A 20,898-nucleotide genomic window follows, 5' to 3' on the forward strand; every position below is an offset into this window, starting at 1 on the left:
GGCAACTTACGCTGTTTGAATGAGAGATCTAAGCTATTGCTTTGCAAATTCCGGCAAGTAACATCTGTTTAATTCACCATTTGCGGTATATGATAGCCTGACACTCAGGGCAGCCATTGCCTTGTTTGCTTTGTCTGCGTTGCTGAATAGTAGTTAAGGTTGGACATTTGGAGGGAAAGGAAATTGCACATTCCCTGGGAAGAAAGAATCCACCTGGAAGGCACAGTGAGCAGATTTGTTTACAGTCCCTTTTACTTTACGTTGTCTTGTCCAGGAGGCAGGAAGTTTCCCTCCTCTACAATGCTAATCATTCTAATTTCTCTTCTAAAGAAAACCTGACTGCTGAGATTCAAAGCCCCTTTTTTTGTGATTGGGGATGGGGGAAAGCATTTAAGCTAGGCTTTCTTCAAAGCTCTAGTTGACTTCAGGGTCCATCACAGCAACAAACGGGGAGGAAGAGCAAAACCCACCAGTGTTGGGAAACACAATGGACAACCTAGATTTTGTGGTGACTGTAGGCCATGACGCAGGGGAAGCGTACGTCTCTCTGCCAAATCATCTTGGAGACAGGCTGGGAAGGAGGATGTACTCAGAGCTAGTGGGTAGCCTGGAGGAAGAAGGGCTGGCAGGAATGTGCAATACTATTTCTGAGGACAATAAACACTTTTGTAGAACAACTCTCAAAAGCCATAGTAGAGAATCAATCGAGAAATCCACCTTCTGTGAAAACACCCTCTCTAATTGAAAATGTAGAATGAAACGGACATTTATAAATAGATTATTACTTCAAAGAGATGGTGCTACCTTCAGGCTCATTAAGAGACAGTAGCTCATCACTGTTTTTAGTCTGAGGCCAAAACATCTGGGGTGATGGCCCTGGTCCCTGGGCCACCTTCCAAGTCACTGCTAACCAGAAATCCCTGGTTTCTGGTAACAAATTGGTCAGAAACACTCTATTGTTTTTTTGCTTACACTTTCCTGTTCTTCCATCCCACCACCCTTTCTATCTTTTTTTTTTTTAGTTAATTTATTTTATTAAAATAAATAAATAGAAGAAGGGTGAGAGATGATAATTCCTCCCAGTGTGTGTCACCTATCTCAGACCTGCTTTTTCAGGAAGAAATGCTTCTTAAATGGCTCCACAAGGCCAATGTGTTGCTTTATGAAAGCATGGAGGAAGCTGGCTGAATGTCTAGGAAGCTATCAAAAGTCTTTGCCTTGGCTTTTATGGGCCCTGGATTAAGCCTTGCCATTAATGTTTCAATTGATCAAAGCCCCAGTTTTTAAATGTCCTGATATTTCCAGAAATCGATCTTGTTTTAAAACACTTCTTTCAAGAATTGGAAAGCCTAGAAGAGAGGAATATCCAAGGTTCCCATTAAATTAATGTCATAAAGTTTTAATTGATATTAAAGAGACATCATTATTAAAGGGAGAATTACATAAATTAAGATGTAAATTATGACAAGGAGGCTCTTATCGTGAGATAATCAAAGATAATCACCCCCCCGGGGGTACTGTAAGAAACAAGGCACAGCTGAGCGCCTCTAAATCTCTGAACAAGTACAACATTGGAGTCCTTCCATGGATCCTGCAAAGCAAAAACAAAGACATCCACCCTTTGGTGTCTGAGAGAAATTTGTTGCATCACTGGGATGCTGCAAGGTTGGACTGGTGAAGCCAGCGTTTTATCTGAGCCACATACTTTCAGTAGACCTACTACAGAGGTTTTCTTCTAAAGAAAACTCAATTAAAACTCTTTTTCTGCCAGTCAGAGAGAAAATTAATTTCATAAACAACAGTAGAAAACTGAGCACGGTAAAAAAGACCTCAAAATCATGAACAAGGAACTGTGGCCAGTTGTAACTAAAATTCCGTTGTTATCCATGTTATTAATCTGTTAACAACCTTTTAACACCCAAAGGACTTTGTGCAGCTGCCTAAAGAAATAATGGAAGAAAAACATATTTACTGCATAAATAAAAATGTTACATTTTGACAGCATTGTTCATTCTCACTTAAAAAAGTAGCACTCTGTGTTCCAGGTGAACCAATGCTGCTATCAGAGAGCATGGAAACAAAGTGTTAACTAGGGTAGAAACCAAACCTGTTGTTCCTCCTCATTATTCTCAGATCACTAAACTAGACCTGATCGTGTATGGCTAAATGGTGTCTGTTTATTAAAGTAAAAGGTATATAGGAATGTATGTTAGAAAAGCTTGTTTAAACAAAAATTCTTATTTCTCTCAAAAATTCAGGTATTGTGAAATTCCAAGTTTTTTCTGAGGCCATGTCAGTTGTGGAAAAAACATGAATAGGGAAAAATTAACACTAAAATCCTTCAGCTCCTATATTGAATAGAGGTGTGATTTTGTTTTTATTCTTGATCATTGTTTTATAAGGAATATACATGAATATACATTATAATATAAAATCTTTTAATAGTTCCAAACTCAAATAGAAAATTCAGTGTCCTTGTTTCAAATTTGTTTTTTAAAAAAAAAATCTTCAGAACTTCCATACTGAAACAAAAAGACGTTTGGACAAAATGCTGAATTTTCCTGCAGAACGCGATCTCTGGTTTCTCAACAGTGGATAGTTATTGAGCTCTACCATCAGCTGGCATGAATGGAGACCCTGAAAAATTATGCTGATCAAATGTTATTTCCTTTCTGCTGCTGCCAGCAGAAGGAACAAAATCCTTGGTTCCAGTAGACTGGGAGAGCAGTACTGGTGCTCCAAGTTTCTCTGCTTCATCACCAGATCAATGTCCCTTGCAGGTGCTGCAGCTGAAGGCATCATCTTTCCAAGGGGTGGAAGAGAGCTAGAGGGCTAAGTAAACAGACCAGTGCCCAAACCTCATCCTGAAGCTGGGCTTAAGTGTTTATCCTTACATACAGTCTATTTAAAATCCAAGCTTTACCCAAGCTGTCATGGAACAGGGGCTGCTTTCAGGTTGTTTTCTTATTTCTCCAAACTCCTGTTTGTAGGGTTGCTGTGCAGCTCAAGAGACATTGAAATAATTCCTGCAGTGCTTACCTTTTGCCCAACATGTCCAATTAAAACGCTATCAGCTACAGAAGTGTTTCCCAGGCTTTCTACAACGTCAATGCCGAAGTCTTTGCAAGCATAAATCCAGAAATGTTGGAGTTCAAGGTTGCTGCTACTAAAAATCTATATAAAAGCATAATAAAGGAATAATAATTAAACAAAAAAAAAAAAGATTGTGATTTGTAACTCTGCTTTACTTACAATAGACAGGGGAAGTGCAGAAACACATAAAAATGTTGAATGTGTATTTTGTATTTGAGCAACTCCCCTTAATTTCTTATTTCTGCTTTTAATTAATACAAAAATACTGCCAACTTATTTTCATGTTAAAAGAAAAAAGAACTGTATGAAATAAAATCAGAACTGAGACTCAGTAATAGGCTGTAAGTGCCGTAGATATTTTGGGGTTTATTTCTGGATAAAAGAAGTTAATGTTTGTAGCAGAAAGATGCCTTGAAAATAACCGGAGGTGTTGCTTACAGTCACCTAAAGCAAGAAGACTGTTTCCAGAGGGAGCCCATGGAAAGAAGCAGAATAAACCTAGTTATTCATGTATGCTACGTCAATAACATACAAAGAAATTACAAGTTAAGCAGAGAAAACCACAAAAACAAAATTGTAAAACATCATTTTGTTTCATTTATTTTCATAGAAATAAGCTTTTCCAGAAAGAGGATGCACCAGTCTGAACAAAAAAACCCCACACTGAAAAACTGGGCACCTTCAAAGGAAGAGCCATAGGATGGGTTAGACGAGAAAACATGCCTTATAGAGAAGCACATACAATCTGTCCAGGTCATCAGCTGGCGGGTTAAGAGGATCACAGCCTCTAAGAGCCAGTATGGGAACAAATTTTCTGATAATAAAGGGTGGTGCGGGGCTTTTAATCAGTTAAGTAATAGTGAGCTGCAATAGCTGGAAAGTGAAGCTAGATAAATTCAAACAGAAAAAAAGGTGCACATTTTTAACAAGAATGAAAAAATTTCCATGGAAAACATTAACCCTATGAAGGTAACGGATCCTCTACCAACTGCAGTGTTTACTGATAGCTCAGATCCACTGGGAGGACTTTTTTGGCTGCATAATCTAGTGGAAGGTGTCCCTGCCCATGGCAGGGGGTTGGAATAAGATGGTCTTTAAGGTCTCTTCCAACTCAAACCATTCTATGATCCTATGGTTATAGTAGCAGACAGATGCTGGATGATTACAGAGGAGACCGGCTATTGATAAAGGTAACACTGATTCTGCAGAAGAGCTTACACAAATTGTGTTTCTGGCTTTATCACCGAAACAGGAGCCTCCAGCTGAGGAACATGGATGTACAGGTACAAGAGCTTTACTATAACTGTGGCCTGGTTTTAGCTTTAAAAGATGAAGTTAGTGTCGAGGTGATATACCTGTAAAGATCCTGAGCATCACAGAGGACAGTCAGGACAAACGTACCTGTGCTCCACCTTGGCTGCTCCAAGCTGTGAAGTTGTTGAACTGAACAGGTCTGTTTGGGCTGTCCGGCAAATATTCTGGGTACACCAGCAACCCGTACCTGTTTAGGAAAGCAAGCAAAGGAGACTGTTTCTTTACAGCACACGTATTCACGAGCAGATTTTCCTGTTCATCACTGTGATACCTAAAATCTTAAATCTGTAACAGTCCTCTGCATCAGACCTTATCATTTAATCCAAAATCAAAAACTGGTGGATAGCAATATTTCTTTTAGACTTCTAATCATGCCAGGGAGCATACTTAAAATTTATTTCAAAATATTTTCAGAATTAGCCTCATCAGGGCTAACAACCAGTGCACAATACCACTGACGGGGGCTCGCTATAAAACGCCCCCAACCATGCTCATGAGCTTTAAACCAGCATCATCTTCAGATAAGCCTGACATGAATCTGAACAGATAAGGCTTTTCTATATCTTGGATTCATCCAGCTTGGAGCACATTCCAAATGTACAGGTTCCTGAATGCAGTTTGACCTTCTCAGAGATTTTAAATCCAGATTAATGTCCAGATTTCATCAAAATTCAGGTGACTCTGCCCACTGACTTTTCGTACAATGTCATTTTTTACTATCATTTCTGTTTAGGGAATACAGGCAAAAGCTGCAGTGAATAGCTGTTCCTGGATGCTACAGGAACAACTGTTGTATGTAATGTCTGACATACACCTTTTATCTCATTGGACTGCAAAGTGATTAGTCTCTTCAATCTACTTAATCAAAGGCCAAATTCTGGTAGTTGAGTGTTCGTGCTGCTATGATATAAAGCATCTGGAGGTAAGAAATGCCACTCCAGGTTGTGTAAGCCAGTGCCAAGTCTATAATGGTGGCCTGCAGGAGATATTAGAGTGTAAGAAAGAACCAGTCTATCTGTTCTCCTGCACGACACCCTCTTCTGCTCAAAATGCCTGGTATAATTAGAAATGAGCTTTCAGTTCAACACATAAGCACTTGCTTCAGTGCTTTGTTGTTAAATGGTTGATGAAGAAATGTGTTAAATGTGGCACCTTAAACTACATCAGGATCATTTAAACAAGGGCATAAAGTGGAGGAGCTTGTTAACAGCACTGGGAAATGCGGCGACTTAACAAATTGGGCTTGTGAACAAAGAAGAAATGACCGTATTGAAACTACTAAGGAAACAATTTGCAGTCAGGCCCTGAAAAACAGCCCCAAACACGTTGCTGTCAAACGCTACTTCTGTTCTGCTATGGAGAGCTCTGCTTACGAGAGAGGAAGCCCTAAAAGGGTCAAAACTGGGAAAAAAATATCCTGAAAGGAGGGGCAAAGCATTTTCTGCTCACCACTGTAATTAGAGTTAGCACTACCATGAACTGAAGGAAAATCTCTTTAACCAAAAATCCCCAAGTACCTTGTGCAGGAATGAGCTACATTCTCGCTGAAGGACAGGAGAGGCGTTTTGGATGGTCCCTCAGGGAAGAGATGAAAGAAATAGCCATACCCAGCAGCAAACACTGTGTTACCCTGTAGAGAAGCATATACGACTGTGAAAAAAGATTAATACAGACTTCTGGAAATTAAAATAAACTTAAGAAAAACCCAAATTAAAATCCCAGCTGAGGTCCATTCAAATTCTGTTAAGTCTGGCCTGTGGAAGCTGGTACCTTGTTTCTGTGTCCTCAGCCTTGCCCTGTTTTTGCTCTGACCTTGGGTCAGTCAAAAAACCTGTTCTCAAGCCAGGCAGCAAGAGTTGGCCAAGCAATAGAAAAAAATGACAGAAAAATGGCATTGCCATAATTCTTCAAGAAGTGGGTAAGGGAAAAAAAAAGTGTGTGGAAAGCTTCTCACCCCTTTAAAATCCTTTCTAAGTAGGAAGGTGATGTGATGAAAGAAAAGTAAATCATGAACTACTCAGTTTATTGATTTGCTTCTCAATCTGTCTTTTATCTCCCAAATCAAATACAGCAAAAAGAAACAACATTGGCATGAAAAAGTGAGACCCCCTAAAAGTTAAGAGAAAAGAGAGAACTATATCTTCAGGATATGTCAGTGGCTGAATAACTAAACTTACTCAGACCTGTGGTAAATTACTTGTTTTGGGTTCTTTTTAACAGGATAAGTGAATAACTACGGGAAGATGTGCTGTCGGTTGTTGCCACTTAATATCTCTTAACGAAGAAATTCTGGAGCTGCATTCTTCGTATTATTGCAAGAGGTGAAAAGTAAGTGAACATAAGGTTTGCCTGGTCTTAAATTAGGAGTTTGCTACTTACAGAGTCTGTAGCAAGTAGGTTATGTGGGTTATATATGGTGAGTTAGGAGCTTTTCTACTCCAGAGGAAAAAACTGCTCTTACCTGCTTCATTTAGACAGCAGCCAAACATAGATGGTTTTGGACGGTGTCCATACAGCAAGGTTTTCATGTGCACATCTGAGCATGACGCCTCTCACCTATCTCAGATGTGTAAAAATTTGATGCCGAAGTCCAGGCTGGTACACCTAGGCTCCCTTTCCAGAAAAAATAAGGCATGGGCATGTGCAGAGGGCAAATCTGGTCTATCCTTAGATAAGATTAATTGCTCTCTGGAGGTATCTAGTTCTCTAAGGGGAGTCTAAGATGAGCCTTCTTGCACTATAAGAAGAGCTTGGTCTCTAAGATCGGGACTGACACCTACCACTTCCATTCATAGGTCACCGGACAGTGTTAAAACACTAACAACTTTTTGGTCCCTGATGGTCCAAATCAAAGCCAAGCCTGGTGACCTAGAGGTGAAGGCCTCCATACACCAATTACTTTCTTCTGACCCATGCAAGTGTGTTCCCTGCAGACGTGATCTCTGACATCTGTCAAGCAACACAGAAGTATCAACACCCAAAGCACTGTTTTCTCTGTGCCCTGGTAAAACTTCTGCTTTTTCTGAAAGTGCAGCCGCAGACCCTTTTCCTTTAACAAAATACTTCTGCAGTCCAGTCACATTATTTCCAGGAACTTTTACTTGCGACTCCAATCGTGCGTTCTACAGATGATTCATAAGGAAAAAAACCTGCATATTTATTCAGCCAGCTTGTGGCTGGAGGGCAGAGGGTTTAGGCAAGCAGGGAATTTCGTGTGGAAATCAATTCTTTGTGGAAGTCAGTATATTACGAATGTCCGTGCAACCAAAATTCCAGAGAGAAATTACCTCCCTGAGCATGCCAAATACCTGGAGGTATGCATCGCAAGTCAGTAAAATAAAGTGGTTGACGTTTTAAGCGTCTCTTAACCGTACCACACTGCTAACGTAAATATTTCATGAATGTCTCTTAGATAGCTGGGGCTCAAACTGTTGACCTTAAAGATGACATTAAAGCTCTGGAGAGTGTGCCCAGCACCGCTCCCCCAGTTTCAGAACCTGGCAGGATGCAAGGAGTACCCCCAACGGGCTCGCTTCAACGCGCGCTCACCTTGCAGAAGGTTTTAGAAAAGATCTTGGTGGGGATGAAATGGTGAGAAACAGTTGATGCCAAACAGATGCGACCTCACCTCTTTGGTGCTGCGGAGAATGGCTGGGTTGGGTGATACTGGGAAACAAATGCATTCATCAAGAGTGTGACCATCAGTCACTCCTCTGACATGGAAACACAGACTGATGTCCACCCCGATCCCTCATTTAAGCTGTTTGCCAGTCCTCGACGCCATGCCAGGAAAGGAAAGGGAGGATGCTTGATGAATTTCTTAAACCCAGTCTGTACGATGTTATGCATGAGCACCGTGTGCTGGCTCTGGGATTTAAGGGCATTCAATGTGTATGAATAGGAAGTTACTACAAAAGGTCCAAGACCCACTGGGACCAAGAGAACCAAGAGAAGAAGACAAAATACCTATTTTTTTTTTTTCCCTGCACACAAAAATAAAACCAGGGACACAGGGCATGCGCTTCAGTGACCAAAGAGCCAATATCAAAGAAAGGCATCTTCAGTTCCTCATGCTGATAGCATTTAAAAAGCAAGAAACCAGCCTTTTGACTTATTTATTTATTAAATTACTTAAATTAAAATTAAATTATAAGACAATGAAATCATCTTATGACACTAAAAGTGATAACCAAGGCTATCATACTTTCTTTAAAAAAACCCAAAAACTAACCTTGTAATAAGAATTTTGCACTTATACTGTATGAGTATAAAATTTTATCTAACACCTTGATTCACAAATGCACTTAAGAGCTTAAGTCAAGTGGAAACCAGTGGGAATTGGTTCTCTGAATGTCTTTGTAGGCTCAGGTTTGAGTGACTGCTGTGTCCCAATTTCAACACCGTTTAGGAGACCACTGATTTTCAAGGAAATTTAAGCTTTTCGGTCACCGATGCAAATTTAGGCTCCAAGTAAATTGAGTAGTTATGAAAATATTACTGCAGTACTCACTGAGGAAAGCTTAACCCATGTAACACAGTATGGACCTACAGCTGCCTATCTTAGCTGTAATCCTTGCCTTAAAGATTGCAGCCTGTAAGTTTAAAACTGGTAATTGAAAGATGGCAATCTGGAAACAAAAAATCAAACACAAAACCTGACAACCACCTAACATTAAAATCTGGAGAGGGAAGTTTCTATTCCTGGAAAACAGGCAGTGGGAAGATGAGTCTTTCCCATTACACTCTTCAAACCTCCCTATTAAATTAAGATTATAAATACCTAAAAACCAATATCCAGTTCTTGAGCCATTTGGTCAGATAAAAGATGTTGAAGCTGTAGCACCATGATGCTGGTGCTGGAGCAACATCCCTTGCATTTAACGATTATTACTATACTAAGAAAAATTCCACAGGACACAAATGTTTTGCTTGGAAAAGTGTGACCTTTTTCTCTTAACATCCATGTCCTTTCATGTCTTCTGCTGAACACTGCTTGGTTCTGTAGAACAGCAAGTGCAGTTAATAATAATTTTAAGCCAGGCAACTTCTTCATATTTTCCTTTTGCTGCTGCAATGCCTCAAATAACCCACTCCGAGGGACTGCCGACAACGAGGTTTATCAGCAACCCTTCAAGGGCCATCAGCTATTCTGCCTTGAGTAACACATCTCTGGAGAGCAGACTTAACCCTGATGTTCAGGTACACAGCCACAGACGCAGTTTTGGGTGTATCTACAGAGATATGTGAACCGAGAGAGCTAAACAAATGTGCTGGAAACCAACCACAGTCAGTTCACACGTACCTGTAGAGATAATTGCGGCAAAACTTTTCTAAAGCTGAGCCACTGGCGATCAAGTGGACAGCTCCAGGGTAAGTCAGTGCATGATAGTACAAAACTCTGTGTTTACTGGAGCTGAAATTCATGTGGTTCTGCCCAATTGTTGTATTTTTTAACCATATTTGATGGGTTTTAAGATGATAAATATGCCCTTGAGGGAACTGCAGGAAAGTCATCTCCTTCTTCCTAAGTACTACTGTCTTCATACTAACATAGGAAATGTGATGGTCTCTTTTTCACCTTCAAATTTAGGTACAATTCTTTCCTCTTGTAACTCAAGCCCAGGGAGCAATTAGGTCTTCACATACACTTAATAATTGGTTTGGTTTCTGTGGGTTAGCGATAGAACAGGTCAGGACTGTATTTTTTTTTCTTATTGAAAATGCGCATTTGTCACAACTGAAACTTTGGTGAGAAAGGTCTGTTTCGATGAAATTCCAGACTTAAAATAGTTGGGAAGGAAAAATAGTTTGAAATTTTTTTTCAACTTAATTGCTGAAAATAGTTTTCTTTCCATGAAACATTTAATAGTGACTCTATTCTGAAATGTAAGTAACCTGAATAGACAAAAAAATGTATGAAATAAAAGAGAGCATCAGGGAATTAGTGAATAAAAAGATTGTTACTGAGCTCAACTTTTTGATGTGAGGGTTATTAGTCTGTTAGCTTTTTGAGAGTTCTATGTTTTATCACTATTTAGAATAGAGAAGCTTGGTTTCTTGTCATATCATTGTCATTTTCATAGAACAGGGAATGCATTCTCCTTCCCTCCCTGGAATGCAAATCTTGGTCTGTACATAAGTTGTCATTTTAAATGAAGACAGAGGTACATATGATATTACTAAATTTTAGCATGTTTGCCCATTAAAATTGAGACTTTTTTTCATAATGACAGAAGTAGGAAAAAATTCGAGAGAACCTGAGCCTAAACATTTTTCAGTTTTTATGAATTCATGAATATTAAGAAATAAAACAACTTTTTAAAGTATCCCGTGATGAAGGATCTCACTGCAATATTTCGTTCCACTCAAGTGCAGTAAAATTTTCAGTAACAACAAATTTGCCCATGAATGTAATTTATTTTGTAATATGTGCTTGTTTTAATATCCCATCACAAGCACAGTTTCTGACAGCTCAGCCAGGAAGCAAATGTTGTGTATATGATCTCCCAGATAAATGAAGTTCCGTATCTTTCTGATATTTTTTATTAGAAAGGACATGGTTCTCTTTATACCTGAATTTCTTACCTTAATGTGGTTGGCAGGAGCCCTGATGTAGATCCCTGCTGGTGACAGTGTCTCAATGTTGGATAAACCATCTGTTCCAGAAAGGCCAGTCACTATGTTGTTACTGATTCTGTTCCCCTCTTCCAGTCCCTCTCCTTTAAAAAAACAAACAAACAAATAATAAAAAAAAGGACAAGAAAGCAAAGGAAAAAAAGAAAAAAAACTTAAAAAAAAATTTAGAAAGACATGAAAAAGGAGGGGAATAAGGGGAATAAAAAGAAATAGAAATGTACATACAGCTTGAAACCCTCTATTATGCAAGTCACAGGGTTTTGCCCTGCCTGCTTTGCTTGCACGGCCCACCTGGGGATTATCTTTCTCGTCTAACTGTCCCAGGGTAAATCACTGTTTGAAAAGAACTGAGAAGCCTGGGTTTAACACATGGCAGAAGATGGCTGTGAGGTGGTCGATGACTGCCCTGACTGCTCAACACAGCGGTGCACAGCATGGAAAGGGGAAGGCTGTGTGCTTCAGAAATGTCAGGAGGCCACAAGCAAGGTCTGATCAAGATTGTAAATATGGTAAAACACCAATTTCTGCCACAAAGAGCTTACACTGTAATGAGATAAAAACAATCAAGGAAAGGAATACTACAATACATATTCTACAGAGAGGCAATAGAGACCACGGTTCTGCAGTTCAATATGCACAAGACCCGTTGCCAGGAGTTATATATGAATACAACAGCAGCCACACTGTATCCTAGGTTTATGGAGAAGATGAATAAAGGAAATATGAAGCACATTTACAGTTGGAAAAAAAGAGATTCAGAGTGGGGAAGTGGCTCACCTATGCACACACAGGCATGCTTCTGGCAGTACTGGAATTCAAAGTCCTATCTATCTCCTGTGTCTCCATCCACTGCCCTACCTACATGTAAGAAATTTCTAAATAGAATTAAAAACACCTGGTGCAACTGTGCACAAAAGTGGGGGGTTTGACCCCCTAAGCATGAAGTATGAGAAGAAAAAGGAAAAATCAATCAAGAAATTGATCACACAACTCAAGAGTCATGGGGTGCCCCAGATCTAGTAACGGTATTGAAGTAGGAACAAAAAAAAAAAGAAGAAATATCCTTTTAAACTACACCACAAAGAAATGTGCCACCCAATGGCAAAAAGCAGATAGCTGCATGCAGGTCAAGCCCAAATAAGGACGCATGAGCATATGTTCCCCAGCTCTGGCGTTTTGGAAGCAGAATACAAAGTGGATCATCTCTGCTTGGCCCACGTCAGGAGCAAATCAAATCTATTTAGTTGCGTTTGTCAGACATAATTTATTATCTTCAACTATATCTGCTCAAGTTCTATTCCAAATACAGATCCTTTCCCCAATCATCACTACCCTACTTGCCAGGAAAACCTATGTGCTTTGGTTTTGGGGATGTCAGCAATTATTTTTAACCTTCCTCTCAGTCTTTTGAGCCTTTTAGGAAATATTTGATCCTTTGATCCATTTAGGAAATATTTCCTTTCCAGGCTGTATGTACTACCGTGCCACCACCAGAGCGTGAACAGGGTCCTAAAGCAGTTCCTTTGACAGCCATATAGGATTTCGAGGTGGCCTAAAAGGTCTTGGTGTGTCAATTAATTTTAAGCCCAGAGCAAATTTTTATGACTGTCTTGCAAACCCCCTGAAAATAAGGGGTTTAGATGAAATCACTGAGGGAGTCCAATTCTGGAGTTGCAAATAGCCAGCTATAATAAATATTCCTTCACAGGCAACAAAATGATATATAAATTCATCCATCAGACCCTCTGGAGCTGCTGACAGTGAAACCATTAAAGACATCGTGGGGATAAGGTGTATGCAGGCTGAGACTTCAGCAGAAACATTCAGCACAGCCCAGAGTCCTTTAACACAGACACATGTCCTAGCATGAGTGAGCCAAGGCGTGCTGGCAGGATGGAGATCTTGTTCTGCTTCCCTGTGGCCGCAAGGGCTCTGCGCATTACCTTGGGTGAGTTGTTGCATCTCTCTGAGCCAGCTCTCTTTCTCTGCAAGACGTACACAATCACTCTCCTTTTAAAGGTCTCCTCTGTTTAAATTGTCATCTATCACTTCTCATTATGTTTATATACAGCACCTGGCACAGGGACTCGCTGTGGGTGTGGAACTGCAGGATCAGGACTGAAGGCTTTTCCCCTCCCCTAATTTTATCTTAAAAATGGTCATTTTTATCCCATCTCTGATGGAAAAGAAAAATTGAGCTATATCTTTAGGTATTCAGGCAACATGAGATCCCAGCAGAAGATGCTGCAAGTCAGTCTCCTGATGGTTAGTTAGGAGAAATATTTTGTTGTTTAACATTTTTGTTGCTCCAAGCTCCAATTTATTTAAGTGCTAAATCCTCTGCTTAACTTTTAACATATGCTTTCACTCCATTATCTTCAATGTCAAATGACTGAAGTTAAAGGTAAGTATGCTTTTAAATGCCTCGCTGAACTGGGGTCTTAAATATTGCATAATAGTGCTCTTCCAAAGACAGATAAATCAATTCCCTAAAAATTTCTTCTTCCATTTGCACACTGAAAGAAAATAGACCCAGATCAAGTGATAAAATTGAGAATGTGTGGTCAAACGGAAATAGCTGCTAGGAGTTGCATGGGGAATCTTGGGAGCTTTATTCCAGATTCACTGATACCAGAAAATGTCTAAGATGTGACTAAAGTTCTCAGGGTGCAGTTAAGGATCTGCCATTCTTTCCTCCAAAGGCATTTTCATGCAAACGACGATCAGCACATGTTACTGTTACATGTAGGACAGATATTTTCCTGCTTCACTTACCCAGTAGAAGTCCATGGCCTGAAATGTTGTAGAAAACGTTACTCTCCACACTAAGGTTTGAGATCCCGGCCAGACGGAGTCCTTGGCCAAAGGAGTCCAGAACACAGCAGCCACGTATGTAAGAGCCTGGAAAGAAATGAGTGCTGTGAGCAAAAAGCACACTGCATCTTGAAGTTTGGGAGAGTTTTACATTAGCTCCTCATACTTTGCTGCTATGCCATTAATCCTGTGCTCCCGTGAGACTGCTTGGTTGCAGCTGCCCACGCTTACTCACCTGGCAGATCTTTGTCAACAGGCGGGCATTGCTGAGATGGGCACAGTAAAGAAGAGGGGCCCTGAGAGCAGAAATGGGTTAACGGAGGTGGTCCCCTATTGTGAGGAAGGAGGAGGAGATCCAGTGAGAGGACAGGGTGAGATCCCAAGCATGAAGTGTGTTATGAGCTCAGTTAGTTGGGTGATTGAAGTGGGATTGAAGGAGAGGAGAAATGTTTCAAAAGGGCAGTGGGGACAGGGCAGGTATCTTGTACACCTTGTCTAGCCAGGCACGGTGACCTGCCCACTATACTCCAGAAATATCGCCAGTGCTGCCTTCTATCACCAGGAAGCCTAGATCCTCACTCAGTGACGAAGATGGCATAGGAAAGGCATAAGTGTGGGTTAGCTGGAGGGGAATGTCCCATCCAGTACCCTTAAAACATTATTCAGGTCCACCTAACTTGCTCCTATCACCACCAGTCTTCAGATCCCTCATTGACACTTCCACATAGATGAATTTTGCACTTATCAGTGACAAAGTCAAAAGAACTTAACGTGTTCCTTAACCTTCAGGTGACAGAATTAGATTTTGGCCTATGCTACCCCAGAGCCACCTCTGAGCTCCCTCAGAGTATGTTAGTGCATTCATTTCCAGAGCTAGAAGTCACACGCCAACTCAGAGGTGTGGCATAAAAATGAAATATTGTTTTAGGAAGAAGCTGTCCAGAGATGCAAAAGAACCAAAGCAGTTTAAAGTGCTCCATCAAGTTTTACTTGGGCTAACTACGGGTGAGGTTGTCTTACATTTACCAATCCAATTTGTCAACTGGCCCGAGAACTGAGCAGGCTTTTGAGGACATCTGCCCCAGCTTTGAGCAGAAAAAGGTGAACATCTGAGATCATTAGGGCCCACCTCCAGCACAGCCATCTCACCTGCCATCCACGCGTTGCCAGCAAGAGTCAGGGCACTGAAGTGTTGCCGAAACGTTTGACCCACGTGGCGGAACTGGACCCCCTCCACCTGGACCCGATTCGCCTCTCCCTGGAAGGCCTCCACAATTATGATGGCCCCCAGGTCCCGAGCCCCCAGCTGCCTCTCGCTTCGCTTGTACAGACACCTGGAGCCACCTAGAATACAAGCCAGTTGCAGCTCTCAGTGTTACTTCCCCATGGTGACCATGGGATGTGCAGAGTGCCCCAAGCAACATCATGAGACCCACCACATTGACACAGAGACACTCTATCTCCAGCAGCGATCTTAAACATGGGCCCAAAGACAAATAGCCACAGGCAAGCATATTTTATACTCCCTCTAAATACTCTCATGGATCCTTCCCTAAGAGTCTGGACAGTTTTAGAGGAACATATATTAAAACCAGCAGGAAGCTGTGGTAGTTTAATGCCTTGGAAAGTTCCTTGTGTTCAATTTCAAATAGTCCTATGCATGAGGAAGATGGATATGACATTGATTTACCTTGGGTGAGGTTCTTGGAAAGGGGATTGGGCACGGATGTACTGAACTAAACTGAAATGAGAGCATTTTGAAATTTCTTTAAAACTCTTGCTCTCCCCAATGTCCCTACGGATGGGTGAGAAACTGTTACTACCCAAGTCTGAAGACAAGGACAGTAAATCGTAGGGCTGGGGAAAGAATCAACATTCCTGAAAGGCATCCTTCCATAGGTCTATGTTTAGGATATTTTGGTACGAAAGGATTCAGGTTGCAAATGTGCAACTTGTGCTTGTTCAGTGGAGGTTCATAGGGGATTTCAAATTCCAGCACTGCCTGTTTAGGCTCAGTAATGCTCATTTTTCTTTTAAACAAGGTAAATTAACCACAAAAAACACTGCCCACTCATCTTCTGGTGACTCCTCTGAGAAATCCTCCTATCCTGTAACTCAAATAAAAACCTCAGACAGTTAACACATTTCAGAGACTTTATTTATGAGTTCCACAGAAAATGGACCATAAATCTATGAGTAATATAAGCAGTTGGCTGCTGGATATGAAATGAAGTTTTGTGTCACAGTCTAAAAGCCCAAGGCATTTTATTTTTAAAGGAAACCTTAGCACTGTGTTGCCAGATAACCTAACTCTCCTCAAATTATAATCACTGTGTCTGATTCTGCTTCCACATCAGCTGGTGAAAAACAGGAAGCCACCTGTCAGAATTTCATGTTGTTTCACACAGGTAAAACTAAAGGAGAACCTAGCATTTTTTCACCAGTGTTACTATATGCTACAAGGAACCATCACCTGCCTTTTTTCTTGGTATACCTAAAACCTAATCAACGTCTCAATATTTTACACTGAAGGGTACAAACAGCATTGGGCTGTTTTGTTTTTCCTTCTTCTTAAAGTGACTAAAAAGTAAATACAATTAAAAATTTAATATATTATGTACACTGAAATATGTTTTCAGAAGATACTTTCTTTTCTATACCCTTAGGCTCAGGCAAAACTAAAGGGTCTTTCTCAAGATGGCTTGAAACAACAATGGGAAAGTAATACATCTGAGACATTACAGTGAAATGCAGTTCAAGTCCCGAGACTTCACACTTCAATGTCAAACAATGTTTGGAAAGATAAACTCACTTTCCTGGTGCTGGTATGTCTCAAAGTTATCCTATTAAGAAAGATTTCTAATACACAGTGGTACGACAACATGATTTTAATGGAGCAATTTTCCTCCTTGGTATTTTTCTGTGAGAAAAGAACTCCTCACCTCTTGTAGCACCTGCTTTCACACACTGTCTGAGGTGTGACATCCTCTCCATCGTGACATTTCCTTGAACAACAACCCTTCTGCTGATCAGTGCCACCACGGCACTCAAAGGCAAGCTTTGGCCATTCACCCATCCTTCTCCAACATTGTGGGAGTACCTAGGGAAAGACACAAAAAGGTACTAAAGTATCTGCACCTGCCAGATGGCAAGAATGATGTTTACACTAAGCTTATGACTCCAACTGCCCAAATTCAAAGCTTGTTTCATTCTTCTCTCACCATGCACAGTGGCATATCTAATGCCTCTGTGTATAAGGGCTAGATATATTTTTCCTTGGCTTGAAGTTTGTTTCCATCTCTTTGCCTCCCAAGCTCACAAATTTTCCTTAGATTATGTATGCTTACACCAAAATATTTCAGCCTTTGAATTTCCTTCACCTTCCCAAAACATATTTTGGTGAAAACCTTCAGTACTTTCTTCCTCAAGTCCCAACTATTTCTGAAAAAGATACCACAAGGCTTCCTGGGCATTGGAGTTGGGTTGCCTTCCAAATAGATGTTTCAACACTGGGGCTCCAGGTTATGATGATAAGAAGTACAGTGTGTCCAAGATCTCCACACACAGAGGACAAAGAGAGCGTAAGGCAGTGAAACTACCGTTCACTGAAAACACAGAATCAGTATTTAGAGTGAAGTAATTCATTCTGAGTGTGTTGTTAATCAGCCTAAGTAAATCAGTCTAGAAGGGAAGATTTTTATTTTTTGTTTTACAGAAGTCAGACACTTTTTGTGGGGGAATAAAAAAAAAAAAGCACTTTCACAGGAAATAAACTGTGCAGGAAAATTCTGTGTCACCCCTGTGCTGAGGCCACTGGACTGTACTGGCCATCAGTGTTTTCTGCTTCAAAGGTTTCTGAGTTCATGGTTATGATACAGAATTTAAACATAACCAGAAACATTCAGGACTGAACATCTACTGGCTTTTGGGGGAGCAAGGAACTGAAATATCTCTCACCACCTTTGTGAAAGGGATTTATATGGTTATTATGTCCCACAGGAAACTGCAAATCTTCACCTTGACCAAATTTTCCCATTTTATCTCTCTGCTATAGAAATCCCTTGGCCCTTGAAAGGATACCTGAGCGGTGATCTAAGGTACAGCTCCGTGTTGTTCACAGACTTAATAACAACCATTTCTTCTTGCTGTTGTGCATCTCCAAGGCCTGTTCTTCCCACCATGATTTCATCACCGGGTTGCCAGTCAACAGGCTGCTGGAGCAGTAATCGTGTGTCGTTAGCATAAGCTGATGATTTCAAGTGTGTGAAAGCTACTTTGGGCATCCAGCCTGAAAGGAAAAATAATTTTAAAAATCCAAGGCAAACAACATTATGAAAACAGGAGCAGCATGCTTAGAAAACACCGCCTCACTTGGACCATCCCACAGTCATTCATTTGTTTTTAATGCTGTGTAGGAGAGACGGGATTAATGCCACAAGAAAGGATTTGTGCACATCTGCTTGGATCAGAAATGTAGTGCTTTGCAAACATCTTCATTTCATATCTTTTGTCTTTACTTGCCCCAAAAATCTGAAAAAAAAATGCTGTAAAGCAGCTTGTTCAACAGGCAGTGGGAGCTGATGTTCAGTTTCATTCCCCCAAACTGACTTCCCTGTGTGATAAACACCATCTTCTTAAGCACCCTTTATAACCAACAGAGAAGATCACTCTCTGCAGGGACCCTCGTCCTTCTCTGAGTGCAAAAAGCACTTTGAATTATCAGATTCCCCAGCCAAGTGTCCAAAACAACACGCAGCGCACCTAGGCCCACAAGGAACTTGCATTCACACAAAAAAAATGCTTCTGTTCGTAACATTTCAGTGTCATGTGGAAGGACAAATATCACCAGTTTGAAAAACTGAGTGACTACAGTCTAGTTTAGCTTGCCCAGCTAGAAACACGAGGTCATCTTTAAAGTTTTTCCAATGGAGGCTCCAAAATGAGGGGTCATTTTGTGAAATCTTGGGTTAAGTGGCTTAAACATTACATATTAAAAGAATTTGCATCAGCCTTTTAAATCCAAAAGCAGAAATAACATCATTTAATATTTTAAATGTTGTAACTTTGAGGATTTATTTTCCAGAAAACTTGAATCTCAGAACACACTGCTGAAACATATTCCTGGTGAGGCCTTAGTCCGGCTAGACCCGGAAACATATCTTTGATGTTCATGTTCCGTTGAGTTGAAGGTCACTTAACAGCCCTATGGATGGGGATGGGTTACAGCAGTGTGAATACACAGGTCATCAAAACTTCAGGATGTGCCCCCGCGTCAGCAATCTCAGGCCACCACTGGAAGGCAGCGGCAAGGCTGGAGCTGCAGATTCCCAAATCCCCTCCTTCTCTTCAGTCGACATACTACCAAGTCTGTGCGCAACAAGCCCCAGCAATTAAACATCTTGCCTTTTCACCCTCCCTTCTTCACTTCATGATGTTTGCTTTAACTCTTGAGATTTCTTTTTTCCTAGCAGGTTTTGGAACAGATTGATCCGGTGAGATCCAACACACTGAACACCATCAGGGGGGAGCATGTGCTTCCCACACCCACATTTAGTGTATTTTTCCTTCCTTCCTTTGCAATAGATCATAATTTACCTTTAGCCCACAGCAAGTTACTGTCCTCCCTGGTTGTACTATAGAAAAGTAATAACACCAGAAATCACTGAGGGTAGAGGTTGCATCCAATAAATCATTTTCAAATTATTTTAAGCAAGCTTCTCTCTCTCCATCTCCTGTTTCACTTTCTTGTTGGGTATACTCTAGTGTCCCAGTTCTTTCCTTAATGAAGACAGAAATAAGGAGTAGCACCTCCAAGTCAATTAATTCACAGCAGAATTAAAGAAGAATCAAGTCTCTATACTCTGTCATCTTGAAGTATATTTGAGCACCCGCTCAGTGTGTCAATGAGTTGATGGGCATCTAAACCTAGCTGAGATACTTCCAGTTTATTATCTTATCTTTTTTCTTAATTTGGAACTGAAATTTCTCAACTGACAGCTAAGCTAAGCTAAGCAAATGTCCCAGACATCATTTAATGTGCCTCAGTTCATATCTTGGAACTATTTTGGAGTGTATCAAATGAATTTGCTTTAGATTAAACCAATGTAGATGCTGTAATCCAGTAGGACGTATAGTATACTTTAGATGCCAATGGAACCAGACTAGAATGACTCTATACTAGCTCCAAAAAACCATATAGTGTGGACCCTGCATCTTCAGCACCTACATCATTCACTCTACAGATCTGCTTTTACTGGGCCACACTGTTTTCTAATGCAGAGGTAGCCAAAGCCCACCTTGCACCATTCATGAGCACAGCCATCAAAGATTTTCCCCATGAGACCTCATCCTCAACACAGTTTTAGCCAGCTCAAAAAAACCCTCTTGATATCAGCCTTCATTCATTCTTTTACTAGCAGCAGTCTCATCATCTTTATTCATTTACCTTCTTTCATTGTGTGAACCTCGTGAATTTTTAGGACTTGCATAAAAGCGAACAACTGACAGCAGCCATCTGCATGTTGAGCAGCATACAATTTTTCTCCAGCTCTGGACGTTTTGTTTATAGTACTGATTTGTGTGCATGTGTTCGTGTGCGTGTTTGAGTGCATCTGTGGCCAGACACACAACTACCTCCCATTGTGTACATCTGTCACACACATACTACAGTAACCATTAGAAGAACACTGCTGGGCAACAACTCTTGTCATTAAAAGGTGCAAACCACCGTTCTGCATTCAAAATGTGCTCTAATGGAAAAGGTTTGTTTCAGGCTTTTTTCCACCTCCAAGCTCTAAACCAAAAAATTTTAAGGACTACCTTCCCAAGTATTTTTTCTTCTAAAAGAAGAGTATTCAAGGTAACCAAACATCCCCCGCCTTTTTTTTTTTTCTCCTTTTTCTTTTTTGACTCCTTCTCCCCATTCCACAGTTTGTTTTACCTTTTTCTTGATGATTTAGGTGGGGTATTTCTTTGTATGTGTAAGATCTACTTCCAGTTTCCAATATTTTTAGTTTATTTTAATTAGAAAAACAAAAATTT

At 40.6% G+C, this 20,898-nt stretch overlaps 1 protein-coding gene across 9 annotated transcripts in view; it reads right to left on the reverse strand.

Annotated features, from left to right (window-relative positions):
• PKHD1 (PKHD1 ciliary IPT domain containing fibrocystin/polyductin) overlaps positions 1-20,898 on the reverse strand; it is a 277,474-nt gene that overhangs the window by 140,455 nt on the left and 116,121 nt on the right. For all 9 annotated transcript variants that reach the window (XM_064448230.1, XM_064448231.1, XM_064448232.1 and 6 more), the window contains 8 exons: positions 17,938-18,145; positions 16,800-16,957; positions 15,007-15,201; positions 13,819-13,944; positions 10,993-11,126; positions 5,925-6,037; positions 4,495-4,594; positions 3,040-3,174 (listed from right to left, as the gene is read on the reverse strand). In XM_064448230.1, coding sequence (XP_064304300.1) covers positions 3,040-3,174; positions 4,495-4,594; positions 5,925-6,037; positions 10,993-11,126; positions 13,819-13,944; positions 15,007-15,201; positions 16,800-16,957; positions 17,938-18,145 — 1,169 coding nt within the window. The remainder of the gene's footprint in view (positions 1-3,039; positions 3,175-4,494; positions 4,595-5,924; positions 6,038-10,992; positions 11,127-13,818; positions 13,945-15,006; positions 15,202-16,799; positions 16,958-17,937; positions 18,146-20,898) is intronic.

This window comes from Phalacrocorax carbo, chromosome 3, assembly GCF_963921805.1.
Source record: "Phalacrocorax carbo chromosome 3, bPhaCar2.1, whole genome shotgun sequence".
Taxonomy (NCBI): Eukaryota; Metazoa; Chordata; class Aves; order Suliformes; family Phalacrocoracidae; genus Phalacrocorax; species Phalacrocorax carbo.